The following is a 21,353-nucleotide window of genomic DNA, read 5'->3' as shown; positions in this document are numbered from 1 at the left end:
GATGCTGCACACTGATCAGGATTATTTCCACACACAGCACAGCTTGCGACAAACCTTTTCCTGCAAGTATCAGATGACCGAGAACCTTAGCAAGTTCACTGCTGTGGTTGCACACACGGCGGTGCTCTGATGCAGTATGCTCACTCTCACCTTTCTCACATGTGTCTCCTCCATAACTGGGCAGGCAAAGGCAGAGGAATGAATCAATCTTGTCAATGCAAGTGCCTCCATTTTCACATGGCTCGGACTGGCAGTCATCAACATCTGTGAGGAGCGAGAAAAAAAAGAAAAGAGGCAGCAAGAGCAGGAGGGTTGCAGATCTCATTAGAGTTCAGATTGAAAGGATGCATTCTGCTGAAGACGTGTTGTTCATAAAGAAAGTGTGTGGGCGTCTGCTGCCATTCAAATGTGAACACAAGATGAGCTGGTCATTAGTCCTGGTTTACACAGTGATGTGCGTCCATGTTGGTGAGTATAGTATCGTAATTCAAACGGTGTGAGCAGAATACACACAGTCTTATCCCCTTTACATTCCCTATTTGTCCTCATTCTCTCACTGAGGGAGACACGCTAAAAGCCCTTTGAGTGTTATTACATCCTTCTCTATGCATTTGCAGAATGTAAGGTTAGCTTGATATGCGTCTAATCTCTTCTTTTGTCTCTCTTCCATTGTCTCCATTTACAAAAAGGCTGCATGAGGGAGAAATAGCACGTTGCATTGCTTTTCCTTCAAAGCAGTTTAAGTATAGACATAAATTTGGTGGAGTAGTCAGCAGAGAGGATGGACCTGACCGGAGGATCTGGGTTCAAGCCCTCATTTTGGCAGCTGTCCACCCTGCTGAAGAAGCCTTAAGTAACAACAGATACCCTACCAGCTCCAGGGCTGCTGAGCTGCTGTGCTCTCTAACCTCTCTGTGGGGAAAAAAAGCAAGCAAAAGGAACATTTCTCCACAGGGATCAATGAAATATCACTTTATCATTGTAAATGGAGGGCATGTAATCTTCTTTCACCACTGTGGGGGGTTTCTGGACCCGGAGTAACAGATATACCTCAGGACTGCAGAAATCTATTAAAACTCACAGCAAGGGAGCACAAAGAAAGCTCCTTTTAAGTTTAAACTCACCTCAAACTATTTGCTCAAATCTTTACGGCTACTTAGTTCAAAGCAAAACGCTGAAAACACTGAAAAAGGTCAGTGGCTGTAAAGAGCGAAATGTGTCAGACAGATCAAACTCAAATGACCTTTGGTCTTATACAAAACGTTCATTTCAGACTGTCGTCGAGGCCTCATAGCTACTTTTGGTGGATGATATATTGTCCCAAAAATGATTATGATAAAAGCTATTGTCATTTTAGGACCATTTTATGCCACTGGTATAATGCTCAAAATACTTTGGTGCAAGATGGCAGAACGCACTGATTACCAGATATTTGTTTTTATCAAAAAACAAGCATGGACCAACTATTAATGATAAGAAGACGTAGACGACTTTCTTTTTTTTTAAGATTTTTTTTGGGGCTTTTTAGCCTTTAATGTATAGGACAGACAAGCGTGAAGGGGGGAGAGAGAGAGGGAGTGACATGCAGCGAAGGGCCACAGGCTGGAGTCCATGTACATGGGGCACCTGCTCTACCACTAAGCCACCCGTGCCCCACGTAGATGACTTTCTAATCCGCCGAATGTAACATGTCGTCACATTTCGGGTCAAGAAAAATCTGCTTTTTATTTTTCATTACAGCTAACAAACTTTTCGGTTTTGAACCAAGTCATTTTTTGGTTGAAATTCTCCAAATATTTCAAAGTAAGGTGCAGGAACAAGGAGAGAAACCTTTTCGATGACGTTGAATAAAGGGGTATCACTGCTGACCACGAAAAGTGAATATTGTATTATTGTGACATAACCCTGTCTCCTACAGTAGAAGTTCTATTTGTATGTTAAACTGTGGCGGCACTGTGATGCAGTGATTAGCACTGTCAGATCACAGCAAGAGGGTTCCTCCCTCCCAGGGTGGGGGAGCCCCTCCATGTGGAGTCTGCTTCTACTCCCTGTGTCAGTGTGTGTTTTCTCCAGGTACTCCAGCTTCCTCCCACAGTCCAAAGACATGCAGGTTAATTGGTGACTCTAAATTGTCCGTAGGTGTGAATGTGAGTGTGAATGGTTGTCTGTCTCTATGTGTCAGCCCTGTGATAGTCCAGTGACTTGTCCAGGGTGAACCCTGCCTCTCGGCCAGTGTCAGCTGGGATAGGTGGGATCCAGCCAGGAGGTGGTTGGGGAGGATGGTGGGCGCACACAGTGAAAGACCTTGGCTCCAGAACTTTGGATTCATGCCGAGACACCTGTCTTAGGTATTGGCAACAAACACACTTTGGGTGCGGTTAGGGAGTTAGGTTACGGTGAGACTGTGATAATGGTTGTCTTAGGTTTCAGGAACAAAGTTGAGGTAAGAGAAAGATAGTAATTTCAGTTAAATGTTCATAAAAAAGTTAGTGTATTTACAGTGCTGCAGCTTTCCCTATTTTGGCAGAAAACAATATCTAGTCAGTGAACATTTTACAGATACATTCAGTATCAACATTTTTGCGACTTGCCAGATACGTTGATGCGTTTCCCTCACAAAGTATTTGCTGTTTTACATTAGTTGTATACAAACAGAATTTTCAGGAGACAGTGCTGCTCACCTTGGTTTCACTTGACAGACTGAGGAGTGGCTGCAAAAGCAAACATTCATTTCTACTCTGGACTAAATCGAGGTTTATCAATAAAGCAAGTTGCAGGCTGGTGCTGTAGTGTGGGACTTTTTTTTGCATCAGTCCCATTTTTGCTGTGGCTTCAAAATGTTTAAGGTTTGATCTAACTTTAATCTGACAGCAGAGGCTGTCTGTCTGTTTATAAAAATGGCAGCCGAGGCGGTTTTTTGAGGACAAATATAGGAAGTGAAACCAGAGATTTATGCTAATGCTTTTTCTCTTCCAACAAGCTCGAAGCTGTGTGATCCATCAAACAATGTTGTTTGTCTGTAAGATCAAATAGCAATTTAAGAGCATAAGTAGCTGCAGAGTTTCTCAAATGTCACTTTTCTTATTGAAGAAATAGCCTTCTTTGACAGCTCGGTTCACTGGTTTAAATCACTTAAAGCCGCTCTGTGGAGAATTTGAAAATGTCCTAGTTTTGCACTATGAGGAACGATACAGTAACAGCGCAGTTTAATTTTTCATAGATTTACCAAACTATGGTGACACTGCACAACAACTCTGATAACTTGAATCAAGGCTTTGTGGATTTAAATTTGATTTGTACATAAATCATTCATTAGAGATGAAATTTTGGGCACAGTGATGCTACCTTATCTCCAAATGTTCAAGGCAAAAGAAAATTAATCTGAAAATCACACATGAGTGTGTTTCACCAAAAAGTGCGGAGGCTAGATTTTCTGCAAAGTGATTAGGAAGTTTTTTTGTTTGTATAATACCACAAACCAAACATATGATTTAAAATATGTCATATATACATGAAATGCCCCCTGGCTACTTATGCCTAGCGTGACCTTCAATGACCCCTGGATGTGTAAGCTCATAGTTAAACACACACCACCATCTCTCTCTCCCCATTAAAATCCGTCCAGCTCTTTGTTGTTCGACATAAAAAGTCTGATCCCCTCGTCCCTCTCATCCATTATGCAGAGGGGAAGCTGCTCCTCAGAGAGATAATACTGCAAATTCTGCAAATCCATAACTAAGCCCTCCAGCATACCCACGCATCAGCTGCTGGCTGTCAGTTTGATTGTCTGTTTGTCTGTCCGTCTGTCTTTCTGTGACACTGAACACACAAAACTTGGCACTCAGGAAGTATTAAGGTGTTCACCAGTGTGTTACTGTACACTTATTAATAAAGTGATCACTTCTTCCAGGAATGGCAGCCTAATGAGCCGAGCATATGTTAAGGAACAAATTGGGATTCTTAAAGCAGATTAATACCTTCATGTCAAAGTGTCACAGCACCTCTGTGTGCAGGTGTTGCAGTACAAGTGTGCTCTACAAAAGCGTCACTGTATTAGAGGCATGGTTTGGTTTTAAAATCAGAAATACATATGAATAGATAAAGTCTTTAATCACAGTATAAGTAATCATGGGTACGTAATGTATAAACCCAGAAAAACAATGTATACTTTACATTAGTGCAAAGATATGCTCTTTGAATTCCAACACATGTGATGGTCTACAAATGCAGATATTGAGAGGATAGCGATCTCCGTCACAGTTTATCATTGTGACCTTTAATGTGTTTGACAGAATAACTGTATGAATTAAATAGGGATTTAAATATGACCCAATACAATTAACCATTACATCAAATTAGACATTTTTATACCAGTCCAGGGACTTAAAGCCCCTGCACACCTGCAAAGGTATTTTTATTTCAATGCAACCTCTGCTCAAGTTATAGTTGGGCAGAGCTGCACAAGTACAGTACATTATATTACCAAACTGCATGTACCAATAGGGGTACAGTCACACACGTGCAAATTCAACATGTGCGAATATTCACTTCCATTCAATGCGAGCGACTGGGCAAATAAAACATTCACTTTCAGTGGCAAAGTAAATTTGCTTCTTCACATCATGTGCAGTTAAAGTTTGGTGAGTTGCACCAGTGTAAAAACATAAATGCCTCCCATACATCTTCCTCCCACCAGCACAGAAAATCTACACAATCAGTTTCAAGGTGGACAACCAAGATTCACCAATTCAGCATCTGACCAAATGTCTCCCCTTCTGTTCCTGAGTTATGACGTTGAATAATGGACAGGAAAGTGAGATGTTATCACAGAACATTGTGATGTCTCAGTGAAGTTGACCTTTGACCTTCTGTATTAAAATATCGTCACTTCATCATTAAATCCTGTTGGACTTTTGTGTGAAATTTTGTCGTAATTAGTGTAAGAAATCCTTAAGTCCAAGGAGACATTTCTGCCAAATTACAGGAAATTCCTTCAAGGCATTTTTGAGATATTGCGTTTATGAGAATCATACAGATGGACGAACAACCTCAAAACGTAACGCCTAAGGCTATCAAAGACATGGAGGCATAACAAAGCAGTATTATATATTTGGTTGACCCTGTTTGACTTTAACTGGCTGTTGTTTTTGGAGTGAGCTAAGATGAGGAGACATCGATCGTTGCCACGTCTAACCAGCCAGTATTTTATGATATTGACCACCAAAAATACAAACAGTTTACACAGAGGCAGAGAACAAAAGAAACTGGAAAATGTACTAAAAACATATTATTTCACTGTCTTTATTAGCAAGCTGGCTAGCATTTATTTGTTAGCTAGCATAGGCTGACCAAACGTCCTCTTTTGCCCGGACATGTCCACTTTTCACGTCTTTTATAAACTGATGATAATGTCCAATTTTCCGTGTGTTTGTATGTGTGTGTTAGAGCGCGGCACAGGCCGTGTATTTCTGTCCGAACCCGAACCGAGCCCGACATTATTTAATGACCAAAGCACTGAGTTTGTGTCACGCAGTTGTTACGGTTACAGGCTATTTAACAGGCCGGGCGTGCTCAGCAGAGAGGGAGACCCCCATGTTTGAGACAGGAGCAGGCGGCGGGAAGTCTGACGCTTCCAGCGAGAGGAGAGGGAGAAATAAAACAAAACAATTATTATTGTTTTATTTTCAGCGTTTAATCAAGGCGGAGGCGGGCAGCTGGAGGTCCGAGACTTCTAGAGAGGGGAGAGACAGAAACAAACAGCCAATGTGTGTCTCTGTGTGTTATGTTCAGGTGTTGTCACGTAAATAACAATGCCCAAGCAATAAACAGGACAGACAATAGGATTTTATTTATTTTTACACTACATTTTCACTGAAAGCTGACCGAATCCGACCCAAGCCCGAATACAATTTATAGCTACATTTTTGACCAAACCCGGCCGACCCGTCGGGTACCATCGGGCTCGGATCGCCACACTCTAGTGTGTGTATGTGTCCCCTATTGGGGCCTATCTGAATTTCTGTCTTTGAGAGATATTATTTTGTAATATAACTGAATTTTCTATCCATACATATACATTTTAAATATATTAAAATTATAAGGCATCTTTGAGTAAGCTGCGGGTATCATTTAAGTAGGCTATGTTGCGGCCGGCTGAGTGTCCTCTTTTTTGGAAATCAAAATATGGTCACCCTAAGCTAGCATGCTAGCTTTCCATGTATGTCACATCCAGGAGTCCAGCATAAACATTTTCTCGGCAGGTGATGGTCACTTGCCTGCATTCCCTAACTTGTGACTGACGTTAAAGTTGTAAGTTTTACCACCCAAACAGGTGCAATGGGAGAAAAAAGTGTTAGGTCAATTGGTCTTTTTTTCACAGCAGACATTTTAAAAATAAAAATCAACAATGTCTTCATTGAAAAAGGCCAATGAAGCATAACCTGAGAAGAAGTCTTATCAGGAGAAGTGAGTGAAAACACCTGAGTGTGTGTGTGTGTGCATGTGTGTGTAGATCAGGCTCAGTCATTTTAACAAACTGCAAATAAAACTGCAATGGGAACAGCTTGACAGTCTGTGGGTGGAGTTATGTGAGCAGTAGAATTTGTGGCACTCAGGCGGAGCGCAGTGGGTTCACTGGTGGTAGCTGAATGGTTAAGGTGCAAATCATAGAAACGCCAACGCCTGTTATTCAATTCTGGCCAAGGACCTTTGGTGTTTGTCATACCAGACTCTCTCGTCCCTCATTTCCTGTCTGGCTCTACATTAATAACTATCTAATAAAAGGCAAAAATGAAAAAATAGAAGTACAAGCAGCTCATGAGGCAGCAGGTACGACACTGAGTCACCATCATCAGTGATCAAACATCAAACTGCAGCACGTAGTTGAGATGCTTTTTACAGATTTCATGTGTTGTCATAGACAGTAGAGTAAGCCATGTTAAGCGTGTTTATAAGTCTGTGTTGTTTACAGTGCTGTTGGTACACATATTATTTTGTTTACATGCTGCATGAAGCTATCGATTACAGACAGCATGAGTGGCATCAGCCTGTTTTGGAGTGCACCTGATAACCACAGTGTCCGCTGGTTATCTGCAAATGTTTATTCTCACCTTGAAGAAACAGGATCACATCTGGCTCTGTGATACGACTACAGCATAATATAGTTATGCAGATGCATAATTCAGTCCTTACCGTGCTACAGCTGAACAGATAGGAAAAACAAAAGAGCAATCAGCGTGAAGAAAGAGGGAGACAAAGAAAGGAAATTGCACGTAGATAAAGAAGTATTCAGGAAGGAAGATTCTGAATCTAGATACTGTCACTCCCTCTTTGTCTTGCAACTCATGCAGGTCACAATTGGCTCTGTGAAACATGGCAGCCTGTTGGCCCTGACCTCCTGCAGTGAAATGTATCTAATCTCTACAGGTGTCATCACACACAACAGTGATCACCACCGCTCTGCTGTCTTTATAGCTGCACAAGAAGGTTATGTCTTCTCTGCTGTTGGTTGCTCCCTCTGTCAGCAGCATATCATCAGGGTCTATGAATGGATTTACTGTGAAGCTTGCTGGGTGAAGAGCCCTTCGGGTGAGGAACAATTGATTTGTTTTTTGGTGCTGATCCGAATCTGGGATTTCCGCCATTAAATGATTTTTTCAGCCGATGACGAAACTTTGAGAGGCCTTCAGTTGGTTCCTTCAGGTATTGTTGCAGGAACAAGAAATCAATTCATCTTAAAAATTCAAGCAGATCTTTTTTTTAATTCACTACATGCAGGGTACTGCATGTGTAATGTCATCATTTTTATTAACACCTTTTTTTTTCTTTTTTTTTTTTTTACTGTTCTTCTACTCTTTACTTGCCATTCCCGCCTGTGTTACAAGTAATCTGCTCTGAATATGGGGATTGAGTGTAGGGGGGAGAACACGTGAGAAGGACCTCTACTGCAGATGCCAAGTTGCCAGCTGCCTGAAAGAAAAGCACCACCTGTCTTCTGACCACAACGCCAGAATGACGGAGCAAAACCCAGAACGAGAGGCGGCTTTCAGCCACAATGCCCAACCACATCTGGCCAAGTTTTTTTAGCCAAAATCTGAAAAAGACAACACCTACAGTACATGATGTGCTCGCTGTGCCTCCCCAAGAACACTGAAATCTCTGCTTTTCAAAAATCCTCTTTATACCTTTGCAAGCTCGTTGAAGTAAGCTGCACATACTGTAGGTAAATGTAGTAAATAATAACTAATGTTAACTTTGTTATGATGAGTAAGAGGTTGGCAGAGTGCTGTTTTTTTGTCTATTATTTTGCAATATAAAGAAATTCACAGCACTGTGGACCTGAGTCACATGATTGCATTCAAATCAGGCTCACAAATTTGATGGCTTTTGACACAACAGAATCAAAGAGACTTGCAACTTCACCTGGACTTTAACACCAGTGACTCATTACTTTACTTGGACTTGAACCTTTTGACTTGAAAATACTTGATACCTTCCTCCCAGCCCGAAGATGTGCCACAAATTAACTAATATCCTTTCAGGGCACCTGTGGCTCAGAGGTAGAGTGGGTCATCCACTTATTAGAAGATCAGTGGTCTGATCCCTGGCCCCTTCGGCCCACATGTCGAAGCATCCTTGAGCAAGATACTGAACCTCAATTTGCTCTTGGTGGCTGTTCCATCTGTGTGTGAGTGTGTTAAAGACGGTAGCCTTGGCCACCAGTGTATGAATGTGTGTGTGAATGGGTGAATGTGACTCGTAGTGTAAAAAGCGCTTTGAGCAGTCGGAAGACTAGAAAGGAGCTGTGCAAGTCTATTTACCATTTACTTTCTTTTCCTTTGGCAACTAACATTGACGCTGTTTTTCCCAGCAGACATTTAATTCCATCGATCAAATGTGTTTCAACCGATCCTGTCAAGCTGCAGGAGAGAGTAATGGAAAACTAATGTCGAATGCCAGCTGGAAAAAAAAATACCAAAGTATATTATATATTTTTTTTCTCTATACAGAGACACAACAACTTCCAACACACTTATTTTACCAAATTAATAACAATTTTAAAAAGTATTTATGATTTTTTTTAAATCTTATATATTACTACATATGGTGAAATGTGCATTCTGACTAGTTAAGGACTTGAAACTCAAAGTTTAGGGCTTGGGACATGTGTGCAAAGACTTGAGACTTTCTTGCTACCACCTCTGGTAACTTACACTTTGAGTGATTGTCTTATTTTGTTTCATTTTGTGTTTTATCAACCATGTACTTTTTAGCTTGCACTGTCATTTTTATAGGAGTAATTGCACTTTTACTTGAGTGTAGACTTTCAGTACTCTACCCACCACTGGCTACATGACACTAACACTACAGGAATTTTGTTTGTGGGAAAAAAAAAAAAAAAAAAAAAAAAAAAAGTAAGATCCTCTGATAGATTGACCTTGAGGGAGCCATATCATCACTCTCCTCTGCGGGTCTGATCCTAATCTTTGACCCCAGCCTCCATTCACCTCCTCCTTCAATATGATGGACAGCTCCACCTTTGACCTGCCAATGGGCCGATGGAAAGCCTTACGTCAATATGTACTAAAGCAGGGCTGACGATCATGCCGCTGTGTGGATGCATGTGTGTGTGTGCTTGTGTGGGATGTGGGTGTATGTGTAAGCATCACTCACCAATCTCACAGTTCTCCCCAGTGTATCCTTGTGGGCAGTAGCAGCTGTAGCCCGTTCCCTGCGGAAGGCACTTTCCTCCGTGCAGACACGGGTTTGTCACGCAGGGCTCCACCTCGTCTAAGAGACAGACGGTTGGGGGGTGGAGGGGAGATTTTGGGATTCAAAATAAGGGAGTTAATTAGTGAAACTGTAAAGGAGAATGCTCTGTTTGTTTGTAAATGTGATTTACTTTGGCAAGGACAGAACAGGTGTATCTAAGCTCACCGGCTGAATAAAGCTTCAAGTATTTATTTCCATGGTGATCCTCTAAAGTTGGACGGCTTGAACACAATTTCCCTCACTGCTGCTTTGATTTCGAATAAAAATAAAATAAAGGCATGACTCAGAGAAACAAACACGCCATCCTAATTTTCCATCATTGCAGCTCAGCCAGAACCAGCAGTTACAACACACGCATATCCATTTCACACTCTGTCTCTTTTCAAAGGGATCAGAAGCCAGAGCGCCTCAACCTCGCCATCCACTCACAGCCACAGTTGTCATGGTTACCATATGGAAAGCGAGGCCTTGGCTCACTCCAGCGAGCGTAGTGGGCAGCGTGAGAACTTCAGACATTAGCCACCCTCAACAGAAATGAGCAGACCTCCCGCTGAGCGCCTCTGCCCTGCTATTCACCCCCTAAATGTGTGCGTGTGTGTGGTCTCCTTCCACAACTAGAAATTTCCATATCAATTGACACACCACCACGTGTTTCTCCCCTGAGCCGCTCATTATAGCAACTTAAGGTCTTTGAAAACCACCACTCGTTCATCGTGGCCGCAAAAGCTCGGCTGTGGGAGTCTTTGTTCTGCCAGCTCTTTCTCTGACACCGAGGACTGCTTAGGAGGGGGTGGTGTGTGAGGTTGACAGCGTGTGTGTGTAGGTTTGTGTGTTTGTGTTTACACGGTACAATGAGCGAAAATCAATACCTTAGCTATGATTAGCCTTGAGGCTGATCCCGTCCAATAACTACCCAGAGGCAGACATCTCACACTCACATCCTCTGAATCATCATGATGCTGGCTGCTGTGTTGGGCAAAATAAATGTTCAAGGATCAAAAAATAAAAGACTGAGGGTTTTCAATCCCAAGAGCCAGATTTCTCAATAGCGTCAGCTCCACAGATTTATGTTAAGTTTTGCGAGCTAATCCTCTGCTCACGGTTTGAATTCTGCTGAAGTCAGGTGCTAAAACCAGCCATGCGTTTCATTTAATGTACATCAGTCCGGGCCGAAGTGCACTTGCACCCTCTGCATCAGTCAAGGTCATGGCACGCCTTGACAAATACCAACAGTTATGACAAGTAGATTTACTACAGCATGTGTGTGTGTGTGTGTGCCCATGTGTGTGTGAAAGATAAACCCTGTGCGATCGGCCGTTCATTAAAGTGAGCGGTGCAGAAAAATCAATAGTCTGTAGAAGGAGCTGACAGAGTGGACTGTCCCTCGCTCTGCACAGCAGCCGACACCACCGGCACAAACAACAACAATAAGCTGGCAACAGCAAAATCCAACTAATAAGTTTACAGATACAGGACAGTGAGCTGATAATACATGGCAGCGACAACGCTGTGATACCTCAGAGTATTAATCCACACATCACACATTGCTTTGAGTAATAACAGCCACGGTGGAAATACGATTTACTTTGGAAATATGATTTTTTTTTTTTTGGATAAGCGCTTTAGACCTCAGAGGCAGCACTGACATTTCTATGAGGGCAGATGAGCACGGAGAAGAAGGTGGAAACAAAGAAATCGGCTGCAATTTAAATGTTAGGGAAAGATGGTGTGATAAAAATCTGTTTAAACAGATCAGACAATGGAATGAAAGTTGATGGCATCGTGTGCTGAATCCTCCTGTGTGAGAATAATGTGCTTTGCTACTGAAGGTCGCTGAATCTAACCTGAGGCTCCTCTTTTTTCTCTCCTCTCTCATTGATTGAACTGACTGATGAAGTGCTCCATGATCCAGTCAGGAGAGAAAACACTGACCACCACCATGAAACCAAACCACAAGGGACTGAACTGGAGACGAGAGTGTGTGCACGAAAGACAGCGAGAGGTGCAAGCCATTACTCAGCTCCAATCTCCTGCGAGCGCATCCATCCACCTCTCCTGTTTGTGTAGCAAAGATATCACAGTGTGTTTGTGTGTTTATGGCCTTCTGCCTGCATGACTCCAGGGTGTCAGTCAATCAATCAACCCTCGTACTGTACACCAGAAGCCCAGATGGTTGCCCTCGGCTTCTTGTCGATACAGTTTACAGCTGTTTTCCATCCGCAGACTTCTCACACCCCGAGCAGGCAGCTCAGCCATGTCTGCCGTAGACATGAGCGGCTTTCAAAGGAAGCAAAATAAATCACCATAGAAATGTGTGATAGCATGATGCCCACGGGGCTTTCAAACGCCGGGGTGATAGGATGTTCCCTGTATGAGCTCTCATTATCAAGCGAAAAATAAGTAAACCAGGTGGCCAGCCAGGAGCTTCACTGAGATTTACCGTGCTGCAGACTTAATCAACAGATTGTGCATGGTGGCGGGAATGTGGTCTCTGCTCCTGGTGGGAATAAAAGGTGTGTAGCCGAGGGAATACACACTGAGGTTTTTGAATAAATAAGCCGGTGGCAAGGTCAGGGTAGGAAATGAAAAGGCAACCTTAAAGGATAGTTCTATTTATTTACAACTTGGGTCTTATTTTCATCTGCTTTTGTTCTTATCGGTATGATAACAGCGTATCTACGAAGTAATTCCTGAGACATGCAGTCAGTCTATCAGACTTAAGACCTTTACCCACCAAAATAACTAATATTTCATATCAAAATTATTCACACTGGCAGCGATGGGAAATTGCATCAGTTCAATGGGTCCGCCATTGTCATGAAATTGTGATTTCCGTTCTGTACAACTTGATTGGTTGATGCCTTTTTTGATAACTCATTCCGGAAAAAAAAATCAAGTTGTTTTTTCACTACATAATATTCTGTATGAAATGACAAAAACAACAGTGCGAAAAAATACACTGATGTGCACATTGATCGCATGAAAAAATGCCCTGTGTAAAGGCAACCCATTCTCATCCTTACGTCACATATCGCCACTTGGTCAGCACCGTTCACGTCTACATATTAAGCACTAGGTATCATTTTGCATTTGCTGTTAACAGTCCAGGACGACGTGTGAATTTAGACCTGTTAAATGCATTGTGTTGCATCATACTGCTGCAGAAGGTGACTTGTGGCATTACAGTCTGGCGCCGAAATCACTGACAGTGGCGGTATTTGATGACTTCAGAATGAGACCTTGCCGGTAAAGGCCTTTAGACTGGGCAGGGAAAGTTATCTGAATTACTTAAAAGCAGAAGCAATTGTTAAACTACTCATCATATTACTACTTGTACCCTTTTTCCACCCAAATTAGCGTGTATGTACAGATTTTCTAAATGTGGGGAAACCTGCTCAAAATGGGCGATAGTCTACTTTCCCATTGCCAGTAGACAGGTATGCCTGTCTTTCTGTTTCTGGTGTGTCAGGTTCAACATCACAAATGTGCTGGAATTAGTAAACAGCAGAAAGCAGCATGGGGCTTTGGGAAAATGGTTACTCACTCAGTCTCCCTGGGTGCTGACTAATATGGAACAAAGTCTGAGCGCTGCTTGGATAGAGACAGACATGTGGATGAGAGTTGCAGAAGTTAACAATAGTCATGGTGGAAATGGGGTGAAAATTAGCGTGCTGACCCAACTGTGATGTTTTCATAAATGCCGATCAGAGCTGGAGCCATTAAATTCCCATAAATACTGCCATCATTTGTCATTTGTCCCAGGAATAAATGCCAACCTTTCCCAATCAAGACAAAAGCCAGATGTTAGTGGGTATAAAGGGGCTTTAGTGGGGTTACATGCCCAACGATTTCTTGGCCAGGAGAGCCTTCTGGAGCCTCAGTTGGACGCCTGGTAGGTAAATTTGTTCCTGTCATCTGTTATCCTGTTATCAAAATGTCAAACTTTTACTTACTACAAGCAGCCAACTTCTGATTTTGAAATATTTTCACCATCAACAGCTACTGTAGATGTTGGTAAAGATTCTCAGTCAGCCAAGTCAGAGGTTTCTTCAGTTCAGAACTGAAGACCCTCTTCGATTAGAGGTGAAACGTCTTCAAGAAACTCAAGCGAGTCCAAGTGCCTGTGATATGATACTTTCGATCATCAACAGCCAGCTTGAGTCCTCACAGTGAAGCAGTGAGGTTCACACATTCTTATTACTGCCAATAGAAATGATGGCCAAAACAACAAAAATAAGACCCAAATTGTAATAAATGAGAATGATCCGCCAAGGCTCTCAAATCAAAATAGTGCTTTTTGTAGATAATATCACTTAATTACAATGAATACACAAATACATAGATGCACTTATCAAATAAAGAAAAGCCTCACAACAGAACAATAACACCTCTGAAACAGGCATACAATGCTAACCTGTCATGGTACTGATGTTGACTCCCCCTCTGTTGCTCTCCTCCTCAATGTTGCCAGGTAACAGAGCCCCTGACCCCACAGCATGAGACCAAGCAGGCTCCTCCAGCTCTGAGGGTCCTGACTGTAATGGAGGATAATCCAGAGAGCTGTTCACAACTGCCTTCTCCACTGGGACCCAGTGAGGCGATGTCAGGGGGTTAGTGGAGCTGCCCCGGTTGTCTGAGTGAGAAGATGGAGCTGGGTCTCCTGATCCAGCGCTCTGAAATGGGGAACGGGGTGATGATGGCGAGGTTGACAGGGATGGAGTTTGGGAATTGGATGGAGGGGAGGAAGTGGTTGACGATGGGGAGGAGGAAGATGAGGGGGGAGAGTCGGGTTTAAACACGGACTGAGATGGGCTTGGTTGAGAAGAGGAAGGCGATGGGGACGCAGTAGCAGACGGCGATGGCGCTGGAGATGAGGGGAGGGACTCCGGTGAGCTTGATGGTGATGGGGTTTCTACTGGTGAGGTGGATGGGGATTCAGATGTGGATAAGTCAGTGCTTTCTGACGCAGTTGTGGTCATCACTGTGAGTTCCAGAGGACTAGAAGTGGCAGTGGTAGTCGTGGTCGTGGTGGACTGTCCCCTCCTGTGACCCCTCTCTCTAGATCTTTCTCTGGATCGTTCTCTTGGTTTGCTTGTCCCAACTGGTCGACGTGAAACTTGTATCTCCCCTTTTGCTTCCACACCAGTGATTTCTCCGCTCCCCTCATCTTCTCCTTTCCCCTTCTCCTCTCCTCTACTCTTTTCCTCTCCTCTGCTCCTGTCCTCCCCTCTGTTCTTCTTCCCCCTTCCTCTGCCTCCTCTACCGCTGCCTCTGGAGGTCACCGTCTCCTCCCTCTTATCACCCGGCTGGGTTGTGGTCTCTGATTCAACACGGACCCAGGTCTCCCCACTGGATGAGGTGTTTCCAGGTGCAGAGCTGGAAGCAGTGGATGTGTGCATCTCTGAAGTCTCCACCAAGCGCTTGGTGCTCTCTGTAGTCATAGCGCTACTGGAGGCGGCCAAAGTAGAAGCCAGACGAGTGGGTGATTCTTCACTCGAGTTTTCCCTCGAGGGACTGTCGAACCATGAACTTCCCCAAGAAAACAGACCTGCAGAGGGCACAAAACAAACAACAGAAAAAGAGAAAAGAATGAGTGAAGTCAGTGGTGCAATTATTGCAGACAGAGAGAAAAGTGCGAAAGACAGAGCCAAGAGTGACGAACAAAGCAAAAAATCATCTTATGGATTCTCTCTGTTTTGCCAAGGGAGACAAAACAAACACTTCTAAGCTGTCTGAGCTGTCCGTCAGCTGTTTTTCTCTTTCACTGTACAGGCACCGTCTACACTTCAATATGATCAACGTCAGCACGCAAACCTCTGTGGACACTGTGAAGAAAAACATTTACAGAAACATTTCCCTCTACAGTATGTTTAACATCATTGTGACAGGGATAAATATAACCAGAGAGCAGTGTATATAAGGGATGGGAAAACAAAGGCAGTGAGACAGGTGAGCTCTATTGTTTGCCAATTAGCAGAGTGTGCTTGTTTGAAAGGTCTAACATTCAGTACAGAGCTTTCAAAACAATATTACACCCCGCTCATGTCATATCGGAGTTACCGTAACGACCAGTTTCTGACTTGCAAATGCCGTTCATGTCAACATCGAAGTTGTAATTACAGCTAATTAACTGCCACTTCTGCTCAAAGCCCAAATACGTAGGACTTAATGCTCAGCTGTATGGAACTACTCATTTAAAGGATTACTTCAGCCACAAGGTGACCATTTGTAAATCAGTTCGTTATACCGTGTTACCTTAAATCCATGAAGAAAATTTTGTCTTGTCTGACTGATTGGGGGACCACATTTAACAACAGCAAATCTACTTCCAAACATCTGTTCATGCAACACATTTTCACCCCAACCTCGTCACAAATCAACGTTTGGTCATGGACCTTCCGCGTCTAGATACGATGTGAAAGGTGCCCCTGTTGTGTTGGTAGTTGACGCTCTGGGACGCCGTGTTAGTTCAGTTCAGTTCAGAAAACTTTATCTATCCCGTGTGGGCAGTTCAGTTTACAGCTCCCAGATTGTTATGTCCTGCCTGTTACATGCATTGTCTTCTTTCAAAATACACTTGCGTTTTCACAGGAAATTTAACGTTTACATACAGTGTCTTTCAAAATAAACTCATTATGGTAAGTGAACATAAGTGAATTGATGTTTTTTTCCCTTCAACAACTAACGCACGTGGTTAGGTTTAGGCAACAAAAGCATGTGGTTATGTTACGGAAAAAAGAAGATCCGCTCTCCCAGATGAAAGTCCCCTGAAGTTTCCCCCTGACATTGCCAAGAGCCATTAAACTATAACAGCGACCAGCCATGTATCATGCCGACATTAAAGGACAGCTTTTTTCGTCAGTGTCTGGCGCCAAAAGTCACTCCCCAAGTGCCAGATTTTGAATTTTGGAGTGAGGCCTGATTGGTTAACAAACTCTCATGCAACTTGTGCAGTAAAATAAAATCTTATTTATCCAGTCGTTTGATCAGTATTTCCCAAACACATGGAGCTCTAGAAAACAGTTCAGTCAGGAAGACAATACTCTTCATGCTCAGGCTGTAAGTTTCTTTCTCAACCTGCTACTGTATGCACTCTTTGTGCTCATGCTCACCCACTATCTCTCGGTGTCATTGTCTGGGTAGGTAAATTGGATCATCAGCTGTTTTCAGTTGATTCACAAACAACCAATAGCACAGCGACACACCTTCTCTGTCAGCCTATAATCTTGCTGGTCCTCATTTTAAATATGGTTCTTTCTCTGCAGTATTAACACACCCTCCACCTCTCCATCACCACCTAGTCTTTACAGATTCATCAGCCTCATCAGCCTCAGAGTCATCAGCCACCACCACCACCACCACCAGTGTCTGGACTCCATGGGGGGGATTTATCTTGCTATTGCTCAGATGTCCCTCAATCACAAAATATCTCCCTCTGGTGTCCAAGCACCAAAGACTTCTGTTAAATGTTAACCAGAACAAATCATCTGTTAATCTGTACACTCATATTCTGTATCAAGTATTATCTTTACTTCATTCTTCTGTCTCTCCTGATTGAAATGCATTGTTGCTGAAAAACTTTAGTACTGGATGTACGACTGCATGAGCTTTTTGGGAGTTCGTAAATGAATGTTTAGAAGTAGTTTCGCTGTTGTCAAACACGGTCTCCACTCAATCAGTGAATCGATATGTTTGTCTTTTCTGTGCAGGCATGTGAGAAAAACAAAGTTTTCTTCACAAATTTAAGGTAACACAGCATGACTAATTGCTTTACAAATTGTGGTCATTTTGTGGGTAAAGTATTCCTTGAAAACAGCCTCTGTTAACTACAACAACTAAATAAATGAAAGCAAAATGGGTGAAGGTCTAAAACCTCTCTAGACACACATAAAGACAAAGACGCACCCATACACAGTCAGGCAAAACAAAATGAAACTTTGCAGCCTTAGAATTAAATCAACAACTCTTTAACACAGTTTGCCTGCCATTTCGTAACCACTTTCATCCACATTAAACGTGTGAACCTGCTGAACCGCTGAGACAGGAAAGAAGCGTACAGGCTGATGAGATTTCACTCTTTTTTAATCATCTGCCCACATCCATGTTTGAAGGAAACCTGATGTTTTTAACCATGATGCCTGTGTCTAATGGACATCCAGCTCAGCAGGCGACATGATGGTTTCCCTGCATGGATATACCAGTATCCTACCACCACTTATGCTGAAGAGATGTTTTGTTTAGCTGTTGCCTGCGGTTTGGCATTGCGTCTGCTCAGTTTTGGATGCAAGTTGAAAGTGTTTAATTTGCTGTTAGAGGAGACGTGCTGAGTGTGAAAGTTATGAAATCATCATATTGTTGACTTACTCTCGGTAAAGTTTTTCAATGACTGCAGTGTTTGTGCTCCTCACTGTGTATGACAGTTACACTGACATAAAATCGATCATCTCCTACAGTTGCCCTGGCTTTGAGATGGACACCCCTGATTTTTACTTCAGCTGTATTGACTGCAGAGACTTCATAACAACTGTACTGTAACAACAACGAACAACACACTGGAGCTATGATCAGCCCCGAAAAATCAGGCCGAACCCTACATGAACCCACATACGTAGTTTCCATCCAAGCCCGACCCGAGCTTGTACCACGGCAGCAGTTTTGGTCCAGAACCAAGTTTCCGCTGTCATTTCTTCACATTAAATATCTAATATAAATTTAAGTCACGTTAAGTTCAGTGCAGTAACAGACGTTTGTGACACGATCTCCAACAGGCGCCTTCTCCTACCAGATGGCAGAGCCAAAAATCTATCATATATATTAAATATAGATAGTATAACATTTCTCCTTATTAATGAGAGTCTGGATGGGTTGCCTTAACTTAATTTTGAAAAATTACAGCCCAGTCCAGTCCAAACCTGAAGGATCAGGTCAGGCCAAATTGGGCTCGGGCAGAGAATCAAAGCTCTACACCTTGTGTAACAACAGTATCATATCCCATATCACACAAACGGTGGTCTCAGAGGCTGAAAAATGAACATGGAAGTGCCAAAAACTGCAGATCTTTGAATGGCTGTTTGAGAATGGCTCCAAAAGCCAGTCAATCTGCATAGAACCTGATGTCAAAATGCCCAACTGTGCATTTTTATATAACTCACCTGTTTACATTTTATTAAGGCTTAAAGTTATGCATAATTAAGTGCAGGTTGGTTTGAGTGGCAGTCTGTCTGCCGATAGTGTCCTTGGCTCCTCAGTCAGATCCCCCCCTTGCTCCTCCATAGTGCCAGCCTCTTGCCCAAATATGGTCACTTCTGGCTCCAAAACACCAAAATGGCGACAGTCGAAGTGCCGAATTTGAAGCGAGGAGTTCACAAACCAATGGGTGATGTCACACTAACTATGTCCATTATTTTTACAGTCTATGGTGCCACCTTAGTACAATGTTGTACCTAATACTGTAAGTAGGCCTACGTCAAAACACACACAGTAATGAGCAAGAAAAGAGCTGCGCACTTGACATCAGTCCAAAATCTTCTTAATTCTGGTGTGGTAGTCAGAGATGAAAGTCAAAAAGTGGAAAAGGACTCACACACAGAAAACAAATATAGACTAAGAGTCTTAATGAAAGATCATTTTACTGGGGATCTTCACAAGCAGCAAACATTTCAGTCCTCAAGGGACTATCGTCAGCGCATATGAGTGTTGATATGCACTGACAATAGTAACACATAGATTATAGGCCTATAGTATGTCCAATACAATAGTCCTACTCTTTTCCCAGGAGCTTTGTTTGTCCCAAAGTTAAAACACATATGTACCTCATAAGCCATGTTTCCATCAGCCTGTTTAGATGCGCATCTAGAAGTATTGCATCGGAAAATTATGATGGAAACGCCAAAATTCGAATTAAAATCCCCTGATTCACACAAACTAAAATATGCTCCATGGTGATATCCACACTCCGGGTCGGGAAGGCGGTAATGCATTTACAAGCTGGTTGCCAACCGCCAGAAAACGTAGAAGAAGAAGAATGCCAGACTTGTTTTGTTTCCGGTTCTGCAGAAAACTCGTGCGAGTTCGTAGTTTTCACCAAAGTCCATACATTTAATGGAAACACACAGGATTCATATTTCTTTTAATGCGCATTTCCCAATGATTCGAATCACTTTTGGATGGAAACATAGCTAGAGTTATTTAGAAACTATGTAGTCAGCCTATCCTGATTTTGTTATCATCTGTACCTCTCTTGTGTACATCTCTCTAATTTCCAGCAGACTTGTAAAATGCTACCTCTTCCCTCAAACTTCTAGCCGTGTTGCTCAGTAATGGCCAGTTAAAAACGCATAAAGCATAAATTCTTCTCACATTTTATGAAATTAATTCATGAGTGTGTACAGGATTATATTAACGTCACACCTGAGGCCCTGTTGAAAGACTTTTTAATAGACGTCTTGCTCATTTGGGCATGGGTAGAGTTATAAACACTCCTCTTTCAGCTGCAGACTGAAGTTCCACAATAAATGAAAGCAAATATGACCTTTCTTAAAAACATCAGTGTTAACCTCCAGCGTTTGCTTGTGTTACCATTTGATTTCATCTGACTTTGTTCTGTTTAATTGAAGCAGACCTCAGACTTATCTAATTAAAATTTTAATTCGTTTTCAAGGCACTGACTTAAGTGCTTGTGTGGCAGATCTGTGGCTGCTCAGTATAGATAAGACACAATTCACCTTGTCTATTCTTTATCAAAGCCTTAAAGATATAGTTAGTGACAGTTTCATCAAAGTTGATTTCATCAAGTTGTTTTTATATTATATTTTTAAGTTATCAACCGTAGCTTTAAGGAATGCTTTTAGTTTATTTTAACCTTCATATTTTTAATTATAAAATCATTATTGCAACATTTTCCATGCAGGTCACTGACCAGTCACAAATAAAAGGACAGATTCTTATTCAGTTACACCATATCCCAAAGTGAGGGAATCACAGCTGGAGCTCATCAGCTGTCACACCTGGTGTCAATCACAGCTCATTAGTGAGCCTGCAGATGAGCCAGCCTGAGCTGCAGAGAAACTGCCAGCCAGTTTTTGCAGAAGGGAAGGTTGGTGCTGGACACACTCCCTCTGCTCTCCTCAACACACACCGGGGCTCCGAGGCCTCTGCTCTCCCAGTTACCCCTTATTAATTCTGTGTTTCTCTAATGAACTTCATTCCTGGGGCTTCTTTGTAGTGTAATTAATGTGCCATCCTGTTGTGTTGCCCAACTGATGTTTCCCCAACATCACAGACCTGAGCCAATTAGTGCCTCAACAGCAGTATGTTCAGAATAATGTACGTGCTCATAAATATACACTGTCATCAAGCCTTCTGGTTGCTTTATTATCTCACAATATGGATGTAGATATCTGTAGGCAATGAGACAAGAGTTTGGTATCAGCGTTCTGGTTTCCATGTAGTCCTAGTGGTAATGACCAATCACATCTGAGCGGGCTTTGGCTGCATGCAGGTAAACAATCGGTGCTGGGCTAGACAGGTCGCCAGACCATCACAGGGCTGACACATAGAGACAGACAACTATTCATGCTCCT

The 21,353-nt window shown here is 42.6% G+C and overlaps 1 protein-coding gene across 1 annotated transcript in view; it reads right to left on the bottom strand.

Moving 5' to 3' along the window:
- The window catches only part of LOC125902179 (neurocan core protein-like), a 63,450-nt gene that overhangs the window by 9,744 nt on the left and 32,353 nt on the right, over nt 1–21,353 (bottom strand). Inside the window, exons 12-14 of the mRNA XM_049598342.1 lie at nt 14,186–15,319; nt 9,673–9,789; nt 151–264 (exon numbers count right to left, since the gene is read on the bottom strand). Of these exons, the coding sequence (XP_049454299.1) occupies nt 151–264; nt 9,673–9,789; nt 14,186–15,319 (1,365 nt within the window). The remainder of the gene's footprint in view (nt 1–150; nt 265–9,672; nt 9,790–14,185; nt 15,320–21,353) is intronic.

The sequence above is a fragment of the Epinephelus fuscoguttatus genome, linkage group LG15 (genome assembly GCF_011397635.1).
Source record: "Epinephelus fuscoguttatus linkage group LG15, E.fuscoguttatus.final_Chr_v1".
In the NCBI taxonomy this organism is placed as follows: Eukaryota; Metazoa; Chordata; class Actinopteri; order Perciformes; family Serranidae; genus Epinephelus; species Epinephelus fuscoguttatus.
Note: the sequence above shows the minus strand (reverse complement) of the source record. Positions and strands in the feature narration are given on the sequence as shown.